At 66.7% G+C, this 21,658-nt stretch overlaps 4 protein-coding genes across 4 annotated transcripts; 1 reads left to right on the forward strand and 3 right to left on the reverse strand.

Annotated features, from left to right (window-relative positions):
- Nucleotides 1-41: 41 nt before the first annotated feature.
- Nucleotides 42-2,487, reverse strand: LOC142403714 (cytochrome P450 2F3-like). The gene is made up of 9 exons (XM_075489932.1): nt 2,068-2,487; nt 1,805-1,967; nt 1,549-1,698; nt 1,288-1,448; nt 1,034-1,210; nt 805-946; nt 541-728; nt 311-452; nt 42-223 (listed from the first exon to the last, which is right to left on the reverse strand). Exons 1-9 carry the CDS (start codon nt 2,485-2,487, stop codon nt 42-44), a joined length of 1,725 nt encoding a protein of 574 aa, XP_075346047.1.
- Nucleotides 2,488-3,756: 1,269 nt separating this feature from the next.
- Nucleotides 3,757-13,180, reverse strand: RAB4B (RAB4B, member RAS oncogene family). Its single transcript, XM_075490092.1, has 7 exons — nt 13,024-13,180; nt 8,945-9,025; nt 8,224-8,338; nt 7,028-7,090; nt 6,754-6,908; nt 6,581-6,676; nt 3,757-4,254 (listed from the first exon to the last, which is right to left on the reverse strand). Exons 1-7 carry the CDS (start codon nt 13,037-13,039, stop codon nt 4,139-4,141), a joined length of 642 nt encoding a protein of 213 aa, XP_075346207.1. The 5' UTR covers nt 13,040-13,180; the 3' UTR covers nt 3,757-4,138.
- Nucleotides 13,181-13,772: 592 nt separating this feature from the next.
- On the reverse strand, nt 13,773-19,083 carry SNRPA (small nuclear ribonucleoprotein polypeptide A). The gene is made up of 7 exons (XM_075490023.1): nt 18,947-19,083; nt 16,337-16,425; nt 16,074-16,246; nt 14,791-14,967; nt 14,533-14,706; nt 14,223-14,311; nt 13,773-14,119 (listed from the first exon to the last, which is right to left on the reverse strand). Exons 2-7 carry the CDS (start codon nt 16,407-16,409, stop codon nt 13,810-13,812), a joined length of 996 nt encoding a protein of 331 aa, XP_075346138.1. The 5' UTR covers nt 16,410-16,425; nt 18,947-19,083; the 3' UTR covers nt 13,773-13,809.
- On the forward strand, nt 19,067-21,650 carry ACTMAP (actin maturation protease). Its single transcript, XM_075490024.1, is given in 8 exon segments — nt 19,067-19,333; nt 20,512-20,580; nt 20,666-20,790; nt 20,892-20,919; nt 20,921-21,019; nt 21,096-21,166; nt 21,261-21,400; nt 21,402-21,650. Coding segments are annotated over 8 exon segments (939 nt in total). The 5' UTR covers nt 19,067-19,172; the 3' UTR covers nt 21,648-21,650.
- The last annotated feature ends 8 nt before the right edge of the window (nt 21,651-21,658 follow it).

The following is a 21,658-nucleotide window of genomic DNA, read 5'->3' on the forward strand; positions in this document are numbered from 1 at the left end:
GGGGGAGAGCGAAGTGGTTTTACTGGGGGGGGGGGGGGGGCTCAGCGGGGGAGGAGGGAGAGGAGGTAGGGGCGGGGGATGTTCCCCAAGCCGCTGGATTCGGGGGTGATGTCGATGGCGGCCGGGTCTTCCTCCGCCTTCAGTCGGAAGTGCTGGAGGATGGCGGTGAGGAAGATGAAGAGCTCCGTCACGGCCAAGCCTTCGCCCAGGCACACGCGTTTCCCTGCGAGGGGGCGGGGGGGAGGGGGTGGTCACAGGGGTGGGGGGGGTCCACGGCCTCGCATCCGTCGTGTGTGTCCCCCCTCCTCACCTGCGGAGAAGGCCATGAAGGCGTCGTTGCGCTTAAAACGCCCGTTCTCGTCCAAAAAATGCCCGGGGTCGAAGGCTTGGGGGTTGGCGAAGCGGCCGGGGTCAGACTGGGAGGTGCAGAGCAGGGGGATGACGTTCATGCCCTGGGCGCCGAGGAAGAGGAGGGTCACGGCGGGGGGGGGGGGGTGTGGGGTGTGTGAAGCTGGGGGTGGGGGCACCCAGACGCGGTACCTTGGGGATGGTGTACCCCCCCAGGCGGACGTCGCGCGTGGTGGCGTGGGGTACCCCCATGGGCACGATGTCGGCGAAACGCTGGATCTCGTGGACGACGGCGTCGGCGTAGGGCATGCGGCCGCGGTCTTCCATGCGGGGGCTGCGGTGACGACCGATCACCCGGTCGATCTCCTCCTGGAGCCGGGCTGGGGAGGGAAAGGTTTTGGGGTGGCGGGGGTGGGCACCGCGCCGGCCCTTTCCTCGCCACGCCGTCGCCGATACCTTCCACCTCGGGGTGCCGGAGCAGGATACGGAGACCGTATTTGAGGGTAGAGCTGACGGTTTCCGTCCCGGCGAAAAAAAGGTTGACGGTGGTCTTGGAGAGCGTGTCCTCGGTGAAATGGGTGTCGGGGTTCCCCTTCTCCTGCCGAGGAAGCCCTCCGGTTGCACGCCGGCGCCGGTTTCGGCACCCCGGGGGGAAGTTTCGGCACCCGAGGGACGAGGCGGGTACCTGCTGCATCTTCAGGAGGAAGCAGTCGATGAAATCCCGGGGGTTTTGGGGGTCCAACGTCTGCCGGTTCCTCCGCACCCGTTCCGCCACGAATTCGGCCAGCCGCAGGTAGTTGGCGTGGATCTGCCGATGCGGCCCCGGTACGAACCGCATGACGTTGGGGAAGATGAAGAGCAGCTGCGGGAGGAAGAGCGGGTGAAACGGGGGTGGCGATACATACACAGAAGGCGCCGTGGACCCCCCAAAATTCCCACCTGCCCCCAGGTCGAGCTCATCAGCTTCCAGTTGGCGTTGATGAGCCCCATGAGGGCGAGGAACCGCTCGTCCCCGTAATCGAAGCGTTCCCCGAAAACCAGCCGGCAGATGACGTTGGAGCCGGCGCAGCTCAGCAGGAAGGTGGGATCGAAGGGTCGCCCTAAAAACGCGTCCGTGGCGGAGGGGGGGGGCCACAGCGTTAAGGGGGCGGTGGTGGTTTTGGGGGGAAAGCCGCAGGGGGGCCGCGCACGGGGTCGTACCGCGGGTCTGACGGAGGTGCCGGAGCAGATGCTGGGCTTCCTCGGCCACCCGCTCCTCCGCGCCGCGCTTGCCCATGCCGAAACTCTTCAAGGTGACGATGGCGAAGCGGCGCAGCTGCCGCCAGCGCTCCCCGGTCCCGTAGACGATACCTGGATGGTGGGAAGGGGGGGGGGGGGGGGCCCGACGACACCCCAAAAGCGTGCGTTGGGGGACAGCTCCCCAAAAGCCCGCCGCGGCCGCGCCGCAGGGTCTCACCGTTGCCGCGGCTCCACTGCTGGACCGCCGGGAAGTCGCCGCGGCCGCTGAATTCCTCGGCGTGGTCGACCAGAGCTTCCTTCAGCAGCCGGTAGCCCGAGAGGACGACGCAGGGTCGGGAACCCAGGTGGAAAGTGAAGATGGGGCCGTACGTCGCGCTGAGCTGGGGGGAGAAGGGCAAAATTGGGGTGCTGGGGGGTGCGAGGGGTGCTGGGGGGTGGGCCCAGCCCTGGGACCCCCCCACCCACCCCCCCAGAACTCACCTTACGGAGGGAGGCGATGAGTTGGGTCACCTCCACTTGCAGCACGTTCCCCAGGAAGGGTAGGGGGGTCGGGCCGGGGGGCAGCTTGTCCCCCCCCCGCCGCCGCCGTCGCCCCCAAAAAAGCAGCAGCGCCCCGGCACCCAGCGCCAGGGCGATGCTCAGCACCCCCGCTCGCCTCCATCCTCCTCGCCTCGACGTATAGGGCCCCCCCCCCTTCGCTATATAGGGCCCCCCCTTCGCGATATAGGAGCCCCCCTTCGCGATATAGGAGCCCCCCTTCGCGATATAGGAGCCCCCCCTTCGCGATACAGGAGCCCCCCCCCCAAAACTGAGCAACCCCAAAGGAGCTGGTAGGGCTGTGGACCCCAGCGGGGAGGCTCCGCACCCCAAAACGCCCCGGGACGGACAGACGGACGGCATCCCCGGTGCCGTTCCCCCCGCGGCTGTTTGCCGACGGTTAATGATCAACCCGTGCCCCCCCCCCCCCCCCCCCCCCAGTCGGGGGGGTGGGGGGGGGGTAGCCTGGCAAGCAGGCCCCCAAAACTGGGTGTCCCCCCAGCTTGGGAGCACACCCGGGACCCCAAGGGTGACAGGGGATGCCCCGGGGGGGGGCGGGGGGGGCACCCCCCGATATCACGGCACGAAAAGCCGAGGGGCTGCAGCTCGGGGAAGGGGGGGGGGGCAAACCCACCCCCCTGCACCCCAACAACACTTGGGGGGGGGGGGGATTTGGGGTAGGCGTACCCCATCACGGTGTGCCCCCCCCCCCCCCCTCCAAAATAAGCAGCGGAGCCGCGCGCTGGAAAACATTAATACTTTATGTACGAGAATCACATTTTCACAGCCTGGAGGGGAGGGAAATTTGCTTTTTTTGGGGGTTTTTTTTCTTTTTCAGAGGAAAAAAAAAAAAAAAAAAATAAACTGGGACGTGGCCCCGGCCCCCCCAGGACCCCCCCCCCCCCCCCCCCCCCCCCCATCCCGGCAAGTGCAATAAATAACACGAACGGAAGCAGAAACACAACCCCCCCCACCCCGGGGTGGGGGACGGGGAGGCGGACGGAGCTGAAGTCCCCGAAACGGGGGGTCCGACCCCCCCTGCGTACCTGGGGACACCCCCCCACCCCAAGCAGGCCCCCCCCACCCCAGGAAAGGAGGTGGGGGGGGGGCCAGGGGCCAGGCGAGCAGCTGCCAGCACGGGCAAGCGAAGTCCCTGTCCCCCCCCCCCCAAAGTGACAGCGGAGGGTCTAATGACATCTTGTGTCCCCCCCCCCGCAAAAAAAAACACCAAAAAAACTTTTTCTCTCGTGGGGGGGGGAGTAAAAACGCAAAACGGCGCCCACGCACGCACAAAAAAAAAAAAAAAGGCAAAACCAGGGGGGCTGGGCAGGGTCGTCCCCCCCCCCGTCCCCGTCCCCACAGCGCTTGGGGACAAGCCACCTCCGGGGACCGTCCCCCCCCGCCCCGGCGAGGTGGGGACCCCCCTTCATTCAGGCACACCCCCCCCCCCCCCCCCCGAAATGCTGCCGGTAGCATCTCGAAGGAGGGGGTTTTTTATGTTTTTTTTGTTGTTTTAAACAAACTGAACAGAACCCAACCTGCTCGGGGCGGGGAGGGGGGGGGGTGACGATGACGATGACACCGATGGACACAACGCAGCCCCCCCCACGGCCGGGGGACACAGCGGGGGGGGGGACACACAGACACGAGCGGAGTTTGACAGAAGCCACCTGGGTCAAATACAATCAAAGGCGTTTGCCACAGAGGTAAACTCGAGAGTCCCGGGGCTTCTCGGATGAGGAGGAAGAGGATGGTACGGAGGAGAAGGGGGCTGGGGGGGGGGGGGGCTCCTGGGGAAGCGGGGGGGGGGCTCGGCGAGCGAGGCACGTGGTCCTGTGGTGGCGACGGGGGAAGAAAGGAAACAAAAAAGAAAAAAAAAAAGAGGGAAAAAGAGGTTTGTAGCGACGCGGCGGGAGGCGTCGGATCCCTTCTCCCCCGGCCGGCGTGCGAGGGGGGAGGCCGGGCGGGCCCCCCCCCGGTGTGGGGGTCTCACCTGGGGCACGGGGGGGGGGGTTTAGCAACTGCACTGCTGCCGGCTCTGCGCCTGGGCCCCCCGGGGCTGCCGCAGCTGGCGAAGGGAGGCGTCTCCGTACTGGATCCCTGAGCCCATCCTCTCCGGGTCGAGTTCACCTGCGGGGATGGAAAAACCCGGGGAGGGGGCGAGGGGAAGGGGTGAAACCTCGGCCGGGATCCAAAATCCCTGCCGGGATCCAAAAACCCCCATCCCTGGGATTAAAACCTCGGCTGGGGATCCAAAACCTCCACCCCGGGATTAAAACCTCCTCCAGGATCCAAAAACCTCCACCCCGGGATTAAAACCTCCTCCAGGATCCAAAACCTCCACCCCTGGATTAGAACCTTGGCTGGGGATCCAAAACCTCCCCCCCTGGGATTAAAACCTCTGCCGGGATCCAAAACCTCCACCCCTGGACTGAAACCTCGGCTGGGGATCCAAAACCTCCACCCCTGGGATTAAAACCTCTGACGGGGATCCAAAACCTCCACCCCTGGGATTGAAACCTCCACCAGGGATCCAAAACCTCCACCCCTGGGATTAAAACCTCCGCCGGGATCCAAAACCTCCACTCCTGGGATTAAAACCTCTGCCGGGGATCCAAAACCTCCACCCCTGGGATTAAAACCTCTGCCGGGATCCAAAACCTCCACCCCTGGGATTAAAACCTCGGCTGGGATCCAAAACCTCCACCCCTGGATTAAAACCTCCGCTGGGGATCCAAAGCCCCCATCCCTGGGATTAAAACCTCAGCTGGGGATCCAAAGCCCCATCCCTGGGATTAAAACCTCGGCTGGGGTCCAAAACCTCCACCCCTGGGATTAAAACCTCGCCTGGGGATCCAAAACCTCCACCCTGGGATTAAAACCTCCACCAGGATCCAAAACCTCCACCCCCGGGATTAAAACCTCGGCTGGGGATCCAAAACCTCCATCCCTGGGATTAAAACCTCCGCCAGGATCCAAAACCTCCACCCCTGGGATTAAAACCTCCACCAGGATCCAAAACCTCCACCCCCGGGATTAAAACCTCAGCTGGGGATCCAAAACCTCCATCCCTGGGATTAAAACCTCCGCCAGGATCCAAAACCTCCACCCCTGGGATTAAAACCTCCTCCAGGATCCAAAAACTCCACCCCTGGGATTAGAACCTCGGCAGGGGATCCAAAACCTCCATCCCTGGGATTAAAACCTCCGCCGGGATCCAAAACCTCCACCCCTGGGATTAAAACCTCAGCTGGGGATCCAAAACCTCCACTCCTGGGATTAAAACCTCGGCTGGGGATCCAAAACCCCCATCCCTGGGATTAAAACCTCTGCCGGGATCCAAAACCTCCACCCCTGGGATTAAAACCTCCGCCAGGATCAAAAACCTCCACCCCTGGGATTAAAACCTCGCCTGGGGATCCAAAATCTCCACCCCTGGGATTAAACCTCCGCCAGGATCCAAAACCTCCACCCCTGGATTAAACCTCGCCTGGGGATCCAAAACCCCCATCCCTGGGATTAAAACCTCGCCTGGGATCCAAAACCCCCATCCCTAGGATTAAAACCTCCGCCGGGATCCAAAACCTCCACGCCTGGGATTAAAACCTCTGCCGGGATCCAAAACCTCCACCCCTGGATTAAAACCTCGCCTGGGGATCCAAAACCTCCACCCCTGGGATTAAAAACCTCGCCTGGGGATCCAAAACCTCCACCCCTGGGATTAAAACCTCGCCTGGGGATCCAAAACCTCCACCCCTGGGATTAAAACCTCTGCGGGATCCAAAACCTCCACCCTGGGATTAAAACCTCGGCTGGGGATCCAAAACCTCCATCCCTGGGATTAAAACCTCTGCCAGGATCCAAAATCTCCACGCCTGGGATTAAAACCTCGGCTGGGGATCCAAAACCTCCCCCCCTGGGATTAAAACCTTCTCCAGGATCCAAAACCTCCACCCCCGGGATTAAAACCTCGCCTGGGGATCCAAAACCTCCACCCCTGGGATTAAAACCTCGGCCGGGATCCAAAACCTCCACCCCTGGGATTAAAACCTCCGCCGGGATCCAAACCTCCACCCCTGGGATTAAAACCTCCGCCAGGATCTAAAACCCCCACCCCTGGGATTAAAACCTTGCCTGGGGATCCAAAACCTCCACCCCTGGGATTAAAACCTCCACCCGGATCCAAAACCTCCACCCCTGGGATTAAAACCTCGGCTGGGGTCCAAAACCTCCACCCCTGGGATTAAAACCTCGGCTGGGGATCCAAAACCTCCACCCCTGGGATTAAAACCTCTGCCACGATCCAAAACCTCCACCCCTGGGATTAAAACCTCGCCTGGGGATCCAAAACCTCCACCCCTGGGATTAAAACCTCGGCTGGGGATCCAAAATCTCCACCCCTGGGATTAAAACCTCCCTTCCCCCCCCCGGAAAAGCCAAATCCGAGCTGCCGTACCCGATTCGATTTTGTTTAATATGGTCCTGGCGCATTTTAAGAAAGCTTCTTCCACGTTTTCTCCCGTCAGGGCGCTGGTCTCCAGGAACATGAGCTCTGGAAGCGGAAAATCCTCGTTACTCCGACCGTCGTTAACCCCGGACGTCCCAAACTTTTCTCCCCGCGTCCCTCACCGTTCTCCTGGGCGAAGCGCGAAGCCTCCAGGAACGTCACCTCCCGGTCGGCGTCTAAATCCTTCTTATTCCCGCAGAGGATGATGACGATGTTGGGGCTGGCGAGGGTGCGGGCGTCCGTCAGCCAGTTGGTCAGCGCGTTGTACGTCTCCCGGCTGGATGGGGAGCAGAGGGGGCGGCGGGTGGGGGGTGCTGAGCCCCAATTTCCCCCCCCCACCCCTCCCCACGCCGCCGTCGAGGAGGTCGGGCTTCCGCCCCCGCCGCCGCCACCCACCTGGTGATATCGTAGACGAGCAGAGCCCCGGCCGCGCCCCGGTAGTAGCTTCTAGTCACCGATCTGAGGAGGAAGAGGAGGAGGATGAGGAGGCAACACGCGGGGGGAACCCCCCCCCCCCCCGCCCCGCACACCCCAAACCCCGGGGTTTGAGGAAACCGGGGCTCCCTCGGTGGGCTCGCGCTGCCAGGAAGGCAGAAGCTCCGCAGCCGGCTCGGGCAGGGACAGAACCGACCCTAAACCAGCGTTTTTTGGACTTTTTTCTCAAGCGGGGAGGTGATATCGTTATTTAACGCTTGCCGGGCGAGCTCCGCCCCTCCGGCTACGCGGATAAAGATATTCCGTTTGATAGCGTTATCAAAAATGGGGAGGAAGGGCTCGAGAGCGCCCTGGGCTCGGCTCGGACGCCGAGTCGGGCGGGAGCGGCGATCCGCTCGAGGGGGGGCAAGGCTCTCCGGAGGGATCCCGACGGCCGGATCGAGGGGCCGAGGCGATCCCGCGAGGGGTCCCGCGTTGGAGTGGCGACGACCCCCGGCGACGCCGCGGCCGGAAAAGGGTCCGGCTGAAGACGAGCCGGCGGCGCGGCCGGCGGCAGCCTGGCTCGTAGCGGGGAGAGCGCGGCCGGCGGGACCGGGGCGGGGATCGTCCCCTCGAAGACGCCGCGGGCGGTTTTGGGCCCCGAGCCCCCGGTTTTGGGTCTTTCCGGCCCCCGAGGTGCCGGAGCGCGGCCAGAGAGCGGCGACGGAGGCGGCGAAGGGTCCTCCTCCTCCTCCTCCTCCTCGCCGCGAGGAGCGGCCGGGGGAGGTTTAGGCTGGACGCGGGGCGGGATTCCTTCCCCCAAAGCGGCGTCGAGCACCGGGACGGGCTGCCCGGGGACGCGGCGGAGTCGCCGTCCCCGGGGGGATCTAAAGGACGCCTGGCCGCGGCGCTCGGGCGCGGGGCTTCGCGGCGGCTTCGCGGTCGGACTCGATCTTAAAAGATCTTTTCCGACCCGAAGGATTCCGTGATCTTAGACACCCTCGGCGTTTCGGGCGCCGCGCGCTTTGAGCGAAGCGGCCGCGCTTCCCAAAGCGGTCGATTTAATTCCGGAAAAGGATTTTAAATATAAAAAAAAAAAAAAAAAAAAAGAAACCAAGCGGAGGACGCTAAAAACGAGCGTTTGTGCGCGGTGCCGGCACCGCGAGCTTTTCCTTTACCTGAATCTCTCCTGCCCGGCCGTGTCCCAGATCTGCAGCTTCACCGTTTTTCCGCCGACGTTGACGACTTTGGAGCCGAATTCCACCCCGATCGTGTGGTTCGAATCCTGTTTGACTGCGGAAACGAGAGGTGCCCGATGCGCTACCGGCCGGCTACGAAAAAATAAAGAGCTTCTCCGCACCGCGCCCGGGATCGCAGCTCCTCGGGCGAACCCCGCCGTGCTCCGGCACGACTTTGCCGCCCGGATTATTCCCCGGCAAAAGAAGCTCGTTGCGAGATTTTGCAAAGCGGCTGCGGAGAGGAAGCGAGGGCCGTGCCAGCGTACGTGAAATTAAACCCGCGGAGCGTCGAGGAGGAGAGGTGCCTGGCGTTTCGCTTCCGATTAAGCGGGCTCAAAGCCTTCCTCCGCCCCCTCGCAAAAGAAAATCCACGGTTTTAGAAAAGAGAGCCAAAATTTCAGCGTTTTGCGGCAAAACCGGGTTTATCCAGCGAAGCGTAAAAGATCTTTGCCAGCGCCGGAGCTGGCAAGGAAAGGTTGAGGCGCCAGGAAAAAAAAACACCGCTTTTTTTTTAGGTTTTTTTTTTGGGTTTTTTTTTTTTCTGTTGGCAAAAAGTCCCATGGAGAAATATTTCGGCAGCGTTTTCCGGCAGCCCGAGAGACGGATCCGGTCGGGAGCGACCCGGCGCAGCGGCAATAAAACCCCAAATAAACCGACTTACATTTGTTTTCGATGAACTGATGGAGGAGGCAGGACTTCCCCGTGCCGGCGCTGCCTATGACGAGGAACTTGAAGAGAAAATCTGAAGAGGAAGATTAAATAAATGCAAAATAATAAGAAGAAGAAGAAGAAAAAAAGGGGTTTTAAGGCTCGAGGCGCGTCGAGCAGCGGCGGGACGGGGGAACGGCCCTGAGAAGCCGAGCCGCCCGACGGGGAGCGACCTTGGGGAAGCGATTTCACGCCTCCCTCCTGCTTCAAAGGCAAAAAACCAGCCAAAAACCACCCAAAAGCACCCAAAAACCACCCAAAAGCACCCAAAAAACACCAAAACCACCCAAAAAACACCCAAAAGCACCCAAAAAAACACCCAAAAGCACCCAAAAAACACCCAAAAGCACCCAAAAAACACCCAAAAGCACCCAAAAACCACCCAAAACCCACCCCGAGAAGTGTTTTTCGCTGCTCGCCCCATAAGTGCCCAGTCCTATAGGGGCCTCAAGTGGCCGCTCCGTGCCCCTACACAGAGCCCTGGATACTTCCTATAGGGCCCAATCCCCCGCGCAGGGCCGCGTATGGAGCCCTATATGCTCCCAGTTGCGCCCCACAGATGCCCTAAGAGAGCTCGCGTACCTTCTATAGGACACCCCCACACAGCCCCCTGTCCCCTATAGGGCCCCCATCCCACACAGGGGTCCACAGACCCCTATAGGGCCCCTAGACCCTCCCCATTCCCCACACAGGGGTCCGCAGACCCCTATAGGACCCCTAGACCCTCCCCATCCCATACAGGGGTCCACAGACCCCTATAGGGCCCCTAGACCCTCCCCATTCCACACAGGGGTCCACAGACTCCCTATAGGGCCCCTAGACCCCCCCCCATCTCACACAGGCATCCACAGACCCCCTATAGGGCCCCTAGACCACCTATAGGGCCTTTAGACACCCCCCCCATCCAACACAGGGGACCACAGAGCCCTATAGGGCCCCTAGACCCCCCCCATCCCAAACAGGGGTCCACAGACCCCTATAGGGTCCCTAGACCACCTATAGGGCCCCTAGACACCCCCCCCCATTCCACACAGGGGTCCACAGACCCCTATAGGGCCCCTAGACCCCCCCCATTCCACACAGGCATCCACAGACCCCCTATAGGACCCCTAGAGCACCTATAGAGCCCTTAGACACCCCCCCCCATCCCACACAGGGGCCCAGCACACTCCCTATATGGCGCCCATCCTACATAGGGCCCCGCAAAACCTCATTAGGGACCCCATAGGCACCCCCCCATCCCACACAGGAGCCCCCCACGCTCCCTATAGGGACCCCCACACTCCCTATAGGGCCCCCATCCCACACAGGGCCCCCCACGCTCCCTGTAGGGCCCCCATCCCACACAGGGCCCCCCCCCACGCTCCCTATAGGGCCCCCATCCCACACAGGAGCCCCCCACGCTCCCTATAGAGCCCCCACCCCACACAGGGGCACCCCTCCCACTCCCTATAGACCCCCCAACCCACACAGGGCCGCCCCCCCCCCCCCCCCCATAGGGCCCTCATCCCGCACAGGGGCCCCCCACGCTCCCTATAGGGCCCCCACCCCACACAGGGGCCCCCCACACTCCCTATAGGGCCCCCACCCCGCACAGGGGCCCCCCACGCTCCCTATAGGGCCCCCATCCCACACAGGAGCCCCCCACGCTCCCTATAGGGCCCTTATCCCACACATGGCCCCCCACGCTCCCTATAGGGCCCCCATCCCACAGAGGGGCCCCCCACGCTCCCTATAGGGCCCCCAACCCACACAGGGGCCCCCCACGCTCCCTATAGGGCTCCCACCCCACACAGGGGCCCCCCACGCTCCCTATAGGGCCCTCATCCCACACAGGGGCCCCCCACGCTCCCTATAGGGCCCCCATCCTGCACAGGAGCACCCCTCCCGCTCCCTATAGGGCCCCCACCCCACACAGGGGCCCCCCACACTCCCTATAGGGCCCCCACCCCACACAGGGGCCCCCCACGCTCCCTATAGGGCCCCCAACCCACACAGGCCCCCCCCCCCCTATAGGGCCCCCATCCCACACAGGGCCCCCCCCCCCACTCCCTATATGGCCCCCATCCCACACAGGGCCCCCCACACTCCCTGTAGGGCCCCCATCCCACACAGGAGCCCCCCACGCTCCCTATAGAGCCCCCACCCTGCACAGGGGCACCCCACGCTCCCTATAGGGCCCCCACCCCGCACAGGGGCCCCCCACGCTCCCTATAGGGCCCCCACCCCGCACAGGGGCCCCCCACGCTCCCTATAGGGCCCCCACCCCGCACAGGGGCCCCCCACGCTCCCTATAGGGCCCCCACCCCGCACAGGGGCCCCCCACGCTCCCTATAGGGCCCCCATCCTGCACAGGAGCACCCCTCCCGCTCCCTATAGGGCCCCCACCCCACACAGGGGCCCCCCACACTCCCTATAGGGCCCCCACCCCACACAGGGGCCCCCCACGCTCCCTATAGGGCTCCCAACCCACACAGGCCCCCCCCCCCCCCATAGGGCCCCCATCCCACACAGGGGCCCCCCCCCCCACTCCCTTTATGGCCCCCATCCCACACAGGGCCCCCCACACTCCCTGTAGGGCCCCCCACGCTCCCTATAGGGCCCCCATCCCACACAGGAGCCCCCCACGCTCCCTATAGAGCCCCCACCCCGCACAGGGGCACCCCTCCCACTCCCTATAGACCCCCCAACCCACACAGGGCCGCCCCCCCCCCCCCCCATAGGGCCCTCATCCCGCACAGGGGCCCCCCACGCTCCCTATAGGGCCCCCACCCCGCACAGGGGCCCCCCACACTCCCTATAGGGCCCCCACCCCACACAGGGGCCCCCCACACTCCCTATAGGGCCCCCACCCCGCACAGGGGCCCCCCACACTCCCTATAGGGCCCCCACCCCGCACAGGGGCCCCCCACACTCCCTATAGGGCCCTTATCCCACACATGGCCCCCCACGCTCCCTATAGGGCCCCCAACCCACACAGGGGCCCCCCACGCTCCCTATAGGGCTCCCACCCCGCACAGGAGCTCCCCACGCTCCCTATAGGGCCCCCATCCCACACAGGGGCCCCCCACGCTCCCTATAGGGCTCCCACCCCGCACAGGGGCCCCCCACACTCCCTATAGGGCCCTCATCCCACACAGGGGGACCCCCACGCTCCCTATAGGGCCCCCATCCTGCACAGGGGCCCCTCACGCTCCCTATAGGGCCCCCATCCCACACAGCCCCCCCCCCCCCCCATAGGGCCCCCATCCCACACAGGGCCCCCCCCCCCCCACTCCCTATATGGCCCCCATCCCACACAGGAGCCCCCCACACTCCCTATAGGGCTCCCACCCCGCACAGGGGCCCCCCACGCTCCCTATAGGGCCCCCATCCCACACAGCCCCCCCCCCCCCCCCCATAGGGCCCCCACCCCGCACAGGGGCCCCCCCCGCTCCCTATAGGGCCCTCATCCCACACATGGCCCCCCACGCTCCCTATAGGGCCCCCACCCCACAGAGGGCCTCCCCACGCTCCCTATAGGACCCCCACCCCACAGAGGAGCCCCCCACGCTCCCTATAGGGCCCCCATCCCGCACAGGGGCACCCCTCCCGCACAGGGGCCCCCCACACTCCCTATAGGCCCCCCCCCCCGCACAGGGGCCCCCCACACTCCCTATAGGGCCCCCATCCCACACAGGGGCCCCCCACACTCCCTATAGGGCCCCCCCCCCTCCCTATATGGCCCCCATCCCACACAGGAGCCCCCCACGCTCCCTATAGGGCCCCCATCCTGCACAGGGGCCCCCCACGCTCCCTATAGGGCCCCCCCACGCTCCCTATAGGGCCTCCATCCCACACAGGACCCCACAGCCCCTCTCTATAGGCCCCTAGATCCCCTATAGGGCCCCACCGACACGCCCCCCCCCCCCCCCATCCCACATAGGGCCCACTGGGCCCCCCGCTCCCTACGAGGCCCCCCCAGCCCCGACCCCCCCCGCCAGGCCGGCCGGAGCCCCCCCGCCCGCGGGCTCTCCCCCCACCCCGACCCACCGTAGGTCTCGGACATGGCTGGAGCCGCCGGGCCGGGCCCCGCCGCCGCCGCCACCGGGCCGTACGGAAGGGAACGGACACAATATGGCGGCGCCCAGGCGAGCCGCTTCCGGGTCCTACGCGCCTGCGCGGCGAGGGAAGGGAGGGAAGCCAGCACCAGAAGGGCGGAGCCGGGTGAGCGAAAGGGGCGTGGCAAAGGCGCGTGGGCGGTGCCAGTGGGCGGGGCTAGACGGGAGCCGGGATCCCTAGGTCCTAAAGTCCCACCCGGCCCCTAAACGCTCGGGCCCGCCCCCCCCCCCCCCAATTCCTGACCCTGGCCCCAACCCCGACCCCCCCCCCGCAGCCCCGACCCCCCCCCCAGCTGTGGGTCCGTCCCCCCCCCCCCCCCCCGAGCCCCAAACTCCCCCCCCCCAGCCCCAAACCCCACCAAGTCCATGTGTGTCCCCCCCCAAATCCCCCCCCCCCCCAACCCCCCCACTCCCCCCCCGGCAGCAGAGCAAACGAGCGGTGGGCCACAGGGGGGGGTTTATTCTTTTGGGGGGGGGTGTTTATTTTGGGGAGGGGGGTGAAGGTGGGGAGAGGCTCCAGGTGCAATGTCTGCGGAGAGACCCTGGGTACAATGCTGGTGGGGGGGGGGGGGCCCCCCCAGACCCCTCCGGGGGTCAGAGGGAGAGGGGTGGGGGGCGAAGGAAGGGGGGGGGGGGGGCGAAGAAAGGGGGGGGGGAGGAAGGAGGAAGGAGGGGGGGGCGAGGGGGGGGGCGAAGGGTTGGCCGCCTCGGGGCAAACTTACCTTCGGGGAGGAGGGAAAAGGGGTGAGAGGGGGGCAGAGAGGGGGGTTTTGGGGCGTGGGGGGGGATTTTTGGAGCGTGGGGGGGATTTTTGGGGCGTGGGGGGGATTTTGGGGGGGCGGGGGGAGATTTTTGGGGGGGCGGGGGGGTCACTTTTTGGCAAAGGAGATCTCATGGCGTTGTTCTGGGTGATTTTGAAGCCCTGGAGGGCGTCGCGGGCGGCCCCCGCTTGCACTTCGTTATCGAATTCCACGAAGGCGATGTCGTGCCGGCCCGGTACCAACCGCACCTCCTTGAAACCGGGGAACCTGGGGGCGAAGGGGGGGGGCCCAGCTGTGAGCAGAGCCCCCCCCCCCCAAAAAAAAACCCCTCCCCGTATCTGTGTCCCCCCCCCCCCAAAAAAAAACTCACTGGTTGAAGAGCATGGACAGCATCAGCTCGTTGGTCTCCTCAGGCAGGTTGGTGAGGAAGAGGATGTGATTCGGCGGGTTCTCCGACAGCTTGGGGGGGTGGGGGGGGGGGAAAAGGGGGTGTCAGCCCCAACGAGAAGCTGGGGGACCCCCCCCCCAAAAACCCCCCTAAAGGCTCGCGTCGCCTCTCCCGCCGCAACCCCCCTCCCCGATCGAAAATGTTGACTTTTTATTTTTTTTTTTTAGGTTTTGCGGCCCGTTGAGTGTTTGATTTTTATTTTTTTTGGGGGGGGGGGTACCCCGATACTCACCGGCTGCGAGGGGGGCATCTGGCCCGGCATCACCTGCTGGGGGGGCATAGCTCCCGGGGGGATCCCGCCGGGGGTCATGCCGGGCGGGGGGATCATCCCCGGCGGAGGCATATAGGGGGGCTGCCCCGCCATATGGTGCATCATACGCGGCGCTTGGTTCATGGGCGGCATTCCCTACGGGGAAAAAAATGCCAAAAAAAACCATTTAGCACCCACAAAACCCCCCCGCCCCCCCAAAATACCCCCCCCCCGACTCACGGGAACGGCTCCCTGAACCCCCCCCGGCGTCGGCGCGCCGCCGCCGGCCCCGGTTTTCTTCGCCGCCGGCGCGTCCTGGCCTTTGGGTTTTTTTTTTTCCCGTTTGCGGTCGCGTTCTACGAAAGTGCCTTTCATTTTGGCGATGATGTCGGAATCCGTCTTGGCGTACTGGATGCGCTGCGGGGAAAAACGGGGGGGGGGGGGGGTTTGGGGGGGTTAAGGTGAGCGGGAATGGTTTTTGGGGGGGGGGGTGTCCATGGGGGGGGGGGGTAAGGTGAGCGGGAATGGGGTTTTGGGGGGTTAAGGTGAGCGGGAATGGTTTTTGGGGGGGGCTTTCCATGGGGAGGGGGGTTAAGGTGAGCGGGAATGGTTTTGGGGGGGGGTAAGGTGAGCAGGAATGGTTTTGGGGGGGGGTAAGGTGAGCAGGAATGGTTTTGGGGGGGGGTTCCATGGGGAGGGGGGGGTAAGGTGAGCGGGAATGGATTTGAGGGGGGGGGTTCCATGGGGAGGGGGGGTTAAGGTGAGCGGGAATGATTTGGGGGGGGGGTTACATGGGGAGGGGGGATAAGGTGAGCGGGAATGGTTTTTGGGGGGGGTTTCCATGGGGAGGGGGGGGTAAGGTGAGCGGGAATGGATTTGGGGGGGGTAAGGTGAGCAGGAATGGGTTTTGGGGGGGGGGGGGTGTCTATGGGAGGGGGGGGTAAGGTGAGTGGGAATGGTTTTTGGGGGGGGTTCCATGGGGGGGGGTTAAGGTGAGCGGGAATGGCTTTGGGGGGGGGGGTCCAGGGGGGGGGGATTAAGGTGAGCGGGAATGGTTTTTAGGGGGGGTTCCATGGGGAGGGGTGGGTAAGGTGAGCGGGAATGGGTTTTGGGGGGGGGGGTTTCCATGGGGAGGGGGGGGTAAGGTGAGCGGGAATGGGTTTTGGGGGGGGGGGGGGGGTTTCCATGGGGAGGGGGGGGTTAAGGTGAGCGGGAATGGATCTGGGGGGAGGGGTTCCATGGGGGGGGGGGTTAAGGTGAGCACGAATGGATTTGGGGGGTTAAGGTGAGCAACAATGGGTTTTGGGGGGGGGGTCCATGGGGAGGGGGGGGTAAGGTGAGCAGGAATGGGTTTTTGGGGAGTTAAGGTGAGCGAGAATGGTTTTTGGGGGGGGGGTTCCATGGGGAGGGGGGGGGGTAAGGTGAGCGGGAACGGGTTTTAGGGGAGGGGTTCCATGGGGGGGGGGCAGTAAGGTGAGCGGGAATGGATTTGGGGGGGGTTCCGCGGGGGTTTGGGGGCTCACCATGGGTTTGTCGTAGAAGGGGAAGCCCTGCATGGAGCGCAGGGCGTTGGTAGCGCTGCTGATCTCTTTAAAAATAACGAAAGCTTGGCCTCTCATTTTCAAACTCCGTGACACCAAGATATCCAAAATTTGCCCGAATTGGGAAAAAATGGCGTAAAGGGATTTTTTCAGCTCTGGGGGGAAAAAAAAAAAAAAAGAGGAAGATGAAGGCGAGGGGGGAGGAAGGGGAGACCCCCCCCCCGCGCGCACACGAAGCCTCTCACCGTCCTTCTTGATCTTCTCGTTGAGGTTGTTGATGTAGATGGTGTGGTTGGGGCGCGCGTCCTGCACCGCCATGTCGGGGACCCCCTTTCTGTGGGGAGAGAGGGGGCTGGGGGGGGGCGGGCTGAGGGCTGCCCCCCCCTTTAAACACCCCCCCCCCCTTTAACACCCCCCCCCCCCTCCCCGTCCGGGGGAGGGAGGGAGAAGCTGCCCCGGGGTGGGGTGGGGGGGTACCCCGGGTCCCCCTGTAAGGAGGGGGTACCCCCCCCCCCCCCAGTAAACCCCACATGGGTCCCCCTGCCCCCTGGGGACTCCCCCTCCGGGCTGGACCCCTGCAGGCCCCCCCAGATTCTCCCAGACCCCTCCAGTCCTTCCCTAGATCCCTCCAACCCCACCCCCCCCCCGGCCCCCCCAGACCTCTCCAGGCCCCCCCCAGACCCCCCCTGAACTCCTCCAGGCGCCCCCTGAACCCCTCCAGGTCCCTCTAGGCCCCCCCAAACTCCTCCAGATCCCTCCAGGACCCCCTGAACCCCCCCGACCCCCCCCCAGGCGCCCCCTGAACCCCTCCGTATCCCCCCAGCCCCCCCTGAACTGCTCCAGGTCCCCCAGAACTCCTCCAGGCCCCTCCAGGACCCCCTTGAACCCCTCCAGACCCCCCTGAACCTCCCTGAATCCCCCCAGACCCCTCCAGACCCCCCCCCACCCCTCCAGGACGCCTTGAACCCCCCCGGATCCCTCCAGGGCCCCCTGAACCCCTCCAGGACCCCCTGAACCCCCCCGGACCCCTCCAGGACCCCCCTGAACCTCCCCGGATCACTCCAGGACCCCCCTTGAACCCCCCCAGGACCCCCCTGAACCCCCCCCGGACCCCTCCAGGGCCCCCTGAACCCCTCCAGGACCGCCCTGATCCCCCCCGGACCCCTCCAGGACCCCCCTGAACCCCTCCAGGACCCCCTGAACCCCCCCGGACCCCTCCAGACCCCCCCCCCCCTCCAGGACCCCTTGAACCCCCCCGGATCCCTCCAGGGCCCCCTGAACCCCTCCAGGACCACCCTGAACCCCCCGGACCCCTCCAGGACCCCCCTGAACCCCTCCAGGACCCCCTGAACCCCCCCGAACCCCTCCAGACCCCCCCCCCCTCCAGGACCCCTTGAACCCCCCCGGATCCCTCCAGGGCCCCCTGAACCCCTCCAGGACCGCCCTGATCCCCCCCGGACCCCTCCAGGACCCCCCTGAACCCCTCCAGGACCCCCTGAACCCCCCCGAACCCCTCCAGACCCCCCCCCCCTCCAGGACCCCTTGAACCCCCCCGGATCCCTCCAGGGCCCCCTGAACCCCTCCAGGACCACCCTGAACCCCCCCGGACCACTCCAGGACCCCCTTAAACCCCTCCAGACCCCCCTGAACCTCCCTGAATCCCCCAGACCCCTCCAGACCCCCCCCCACCCCTCCAGGACGCCTTGAACCCCCCCGGATCCCTCCAGGGCCCCCTGAACCCCTCCAGGACCCCCTGAACCCCCCCGGACCCCTCCAGGACCCCCCTGAACCTCCCCGGATCACTCCAGGACCCCCTTGAACCCCCCCAGGACCCCCCTGAACCCCCCCGGACCCCTCCAGGGCCCCCTGAACCCCTCCAGGACCGCCCTGATCCCCCCCCGGACCCCTCCAGGACCCCCCTGAACCCCTCCAGGACCCCCTGAACCCCCCGGACCCCTCCAGACCCCCCCCCCCTCCAGGACCCCTTGAACCCCCCCGGATCCTCCAGGGCCCCCTGAACCCCTCCAGGACCACCCTGAACCCCCCCGGACCCCTCCAGGACCCCCCTGAACCCCTCCAGGACCCCCTGAACCCCCCCGAACCCCTCCAGACCCCCCCCCCCTCCAGGACCCCTTGAACCCCCCCGGATCCCTCCAGGGCCCCCTGAACCCCTCCAGGACCGCCCTGATCCCCCCCCGGACCCCTCCAGGACCCCCCTGAACCCCTCCAGGACCCCCTGAACCCCCCCGAACCCTCCAGACCCCCCCCCCCTCCAGGACCCCTTGAACCCCCCCGGATCCCTCCAGGGCCCCCTGAACCCCTCCAGGACCGCCCTGAACCCCCCTGGACCACTCCAGGACCCCCTTAAACCCCTCCAGACCCCCCTGAACCTCCCTGAATCCCCCCAGACCCCTCCAGACCCCCCCCCACCCCTCCAGGACGCCTTGAACCCCCCCGGATCCCTCCAGGGCCCCCTGAACCCCTCCAGGACCCCCTGAACCCCCCCGGACCCCTCCAGGACCCCTGAACCCCCCCGAACCCCTCCAGACCCCCCCCCCCCTCCAGGACCCCTTGAACCCCCCCGGATCCCTCCAGGGCCCCCTGAACCCCTCCAGGACCGCCCTGAACCCCCCCGGACCACTCCAGGACCCCCTTGAACCCCTCCAGGACCCCCTGAACCCCCCCGGACCCCTCCAGACCCCCCCCACCCCTCCAGGACGCCTTGAACCCCCCCGGACCCCTCCAGGACCCCCCTGAACCCCTCCAGGACCCCCTGAACCCCCCCGGACCCCTCCAGACCCCCCCCCACCCCTCCAGGACCCCCCTGAACCCCCCCGGACCCCCCGGCCCCTCACCGCCCGCCGCCGCCTCAGCCGCGTGCACCGCCTTCAACCAACCAATAGCAACGCAGCAACAGCGCTCCCGCCCGCCCACGGCCGTCTCCTCCAATCAGAGCACGGAGTATACCGGCGCCGTAGCCAATCAGAGTAGGAACGGCTTATCCGGCGGCGGCGGGAACGGAGACCTCTGACCTTCGACCCCGCGTTTCCGCCCCGGCGCCCTTTGACCCTCGCGGAGGGCATGGCCCAGGCTCCCCCCCCGCCGCCGCCGCCGCCTCCTCCCCTCCCCCCGCCGCCGCTCCCCCCCCCGGGCCGGGTCCTGCGGGACGCGCTGGAGCGGGCGGGGGCCGCGCTGGGGGAGGACGGCGGCGTCCGGGAGCTGCTGCGGCGGCGCCGGGACAGGTGAGGGCCGGGGGCGGGCTGGGCCCCGCCGGAACCGGGGACTGGGGGTCCGGGAGGGAGCTGGGCCCGGTCTGAGCGGGGGTCTCGGAGTCTCGGGGGGGGGGTCCTGGGCCCGGCCAAAACCGGGGTCTGGGGGGTCCGGGGGGTCCGGGGCCCGGCCTGAACCCGGGGGGTCTGGGGCTTGGCTGGGACCGGGGTCTGGGGGTCCCGGGGGGGGCGGGGGGGGTCCTGGGCCTGGCTGGAACCGAGGGTCTGGGGGTCCCGGGGGGTCCTGGGGCTGGCTGGAACGGGGGGGGGTCCTGGGCCCGGCCCGAACGAGGGTCTGGGGGTCTCGGGGGGGGTCCTGGGCCCGGCCAAAACCGGGGTCTGGGGGTCCCGGGGGGGTCCTGGGCCCGGCCTGAACTCGGGGGGTCCCGGGGGGGTCCTGGGCCCGGCCCGAACGAGGGTCCGGGGGTCTCAGGGGGGGTCCTGGGCCCGGCCAAAACCGGGGTCTGGGGGTCCCGGGGGGGTCCTGGGCCCGGCCTGAACTCGGGGGGTCCCGGGGGGGTCCTGGGCCCGGCCCGAACGAGGGTCTGGGGGTCTCAGGGGGGGTCCTGGGCCCGGCCAAAACCGGGGTCTGGGGGTCCCGGGGGATCCTGGGGCTGGCCTGAACCGGGGGGGTCCCGGCGGGGGGGTCGTGGGCCCGGCCAGAACGGGGGTCGGGGGTCCTGGGCCTGGCCTGAACCGGGGTGTAGGGGTCCCGGGGGGGTCCTGGGCTTGGCTGGAACCCGGAGGGGGTCCTGGGGGGGTCTTGGGCCCAGCCTGAACCCGGGGGGGTCCCGGGTGGGGGTCCTGGGCCTGGACGGAACCAGGGGGGTCCCGGGGGGGGTCCTGGGCCTGGCCTGAACCAGGGTCTGGGGTCCCGGGGGGGTCCTGGGCTTGGCTGGAACCCAGGGGGGGGTCCCGGGCCCAGCCTGAACCCAGGGGATCCCGGGAGGGTCCTGGGCCCCGGCCCGAACGAGGGTCTGGGGGTCTCGGGGGGGGTCCTGGGCCTGGCCAAAACCGGGGTCTGGGGGTCCTGGGGGGGTCCTGGGCTTGGCTGGAACTCAGGGGGAGTCCCGGGGGGGGGTCCTGGGCCCCCTCCTCCTTCCTCGGGGCTCCCTGTGCCCCCCCTGAGCCCCCCCCCCCCCCCCCCCCAGCTTCAGCGGCCCCCTGAAATGGCTCCTGTTCCACCGCCCAGCACCACCCCTCATCCAGGATGGACCCCAGTGAGTGTTTGGGGGGGGGGGGGCCACAGTATTGGGGTGCTGCTTCTCCCCCCCCCCCCCCTCCCCATTCTGTGGCTCCCCCCAGGTGCGGGCTAGTGGCCCTATGGATGGCGGCCTCGCTGCTGGCCCCCACCCACGGCGTGGGGCTGGAGGAGCTGGTGCGGGCGGCGCGGGACCGGGGCTTCACCGCCCAGGGCGAGATGTTCTCAGGTATTTTTTTTGTGGGGGGGGGGGGCACCCCCTTTTTTTTTGTTGGGGGGGGTGGAAGAATTATTTGGGGGTGCGTCTCCCCCTCCCTTTCGTCCCCGCAGCGGCTGACATGGCGCGCTGGCCCAGGACCTTTTCCTTGTCGCGCCGAGCTGCTTTCGGGGGGCTTGGAGGGACCCAACCGCCCCCGAATTTTGCGTCACCTCGTTGGGGGGCTCCCCCTCCTCGTGCCGTATCCTCCTATCGTTATTTTTGGGGGGGGGGCACGCACCTCGTTACCCCCCCCTCGTCCTTAACGTCACCGTTAGCTACGACGAGGACAGCAACCACGAGCCCTGCCACCGCCGCGGCCACAAAGCCCACTGGGCCGTGCTGACGGGTAAGGGGGGGGGGGTTTGCACCCCCCCCTCGAGTTTTGGGGGGGTCACCCTCGCAGCGGGGGGTGACGCTGACACCCCCCCACCCCCCCGCAGGCGTTTTGTTGGGTATCCGGACCGCGGCGCTGAGCCCGTCGTACCGGCAGGACGCCGAAATCCCCAATCTTTTCCACCCGCCGTCGTTTTGGGGGGAAAAAATGATTTTTGGGGGGGGGGGAAGAATTATTTTGGGGGTCACCGGAAGGGGTGCTGGTATTGGCGCAACAGGGGAAGAGCCCCCGTTGTCAAATTTGGGATTTGGGGGGGCTGCACGGCAGCAACGCTCAGCTGGGGGAGCTGAGCCCCCGCCGCCTCGGGGACGGCCATCGCTACGTCCTGCCCCCGGGGGGGCTGGGGGCCGGGCTGCGGGGCCGGGCCGTGCTGCTGCACCCCAAAACCGACCCCCCCTGCTGCCCCCCCCCAAATAAAAGCGGGTGGGTTTAAGGATTGCGGAG

Source organism: Mycteria americana, unplaced genomic scaffold (assembly GCF_035582795.1).
Source record: "Mycteria americana isolate JAX WOST 10 ecotype Jacksonville Zoo and Gardens unplaced genomic scaffold, USCA_MyAme_1.0 Scaffold_43, whole genome shotgun sequence".
Lineage (NCBI taxonomy): Eukaryota > Metazoa > Chordata > Aves > Ciconiiformes > Ciconiidae > Mycteria > Mycteria americana.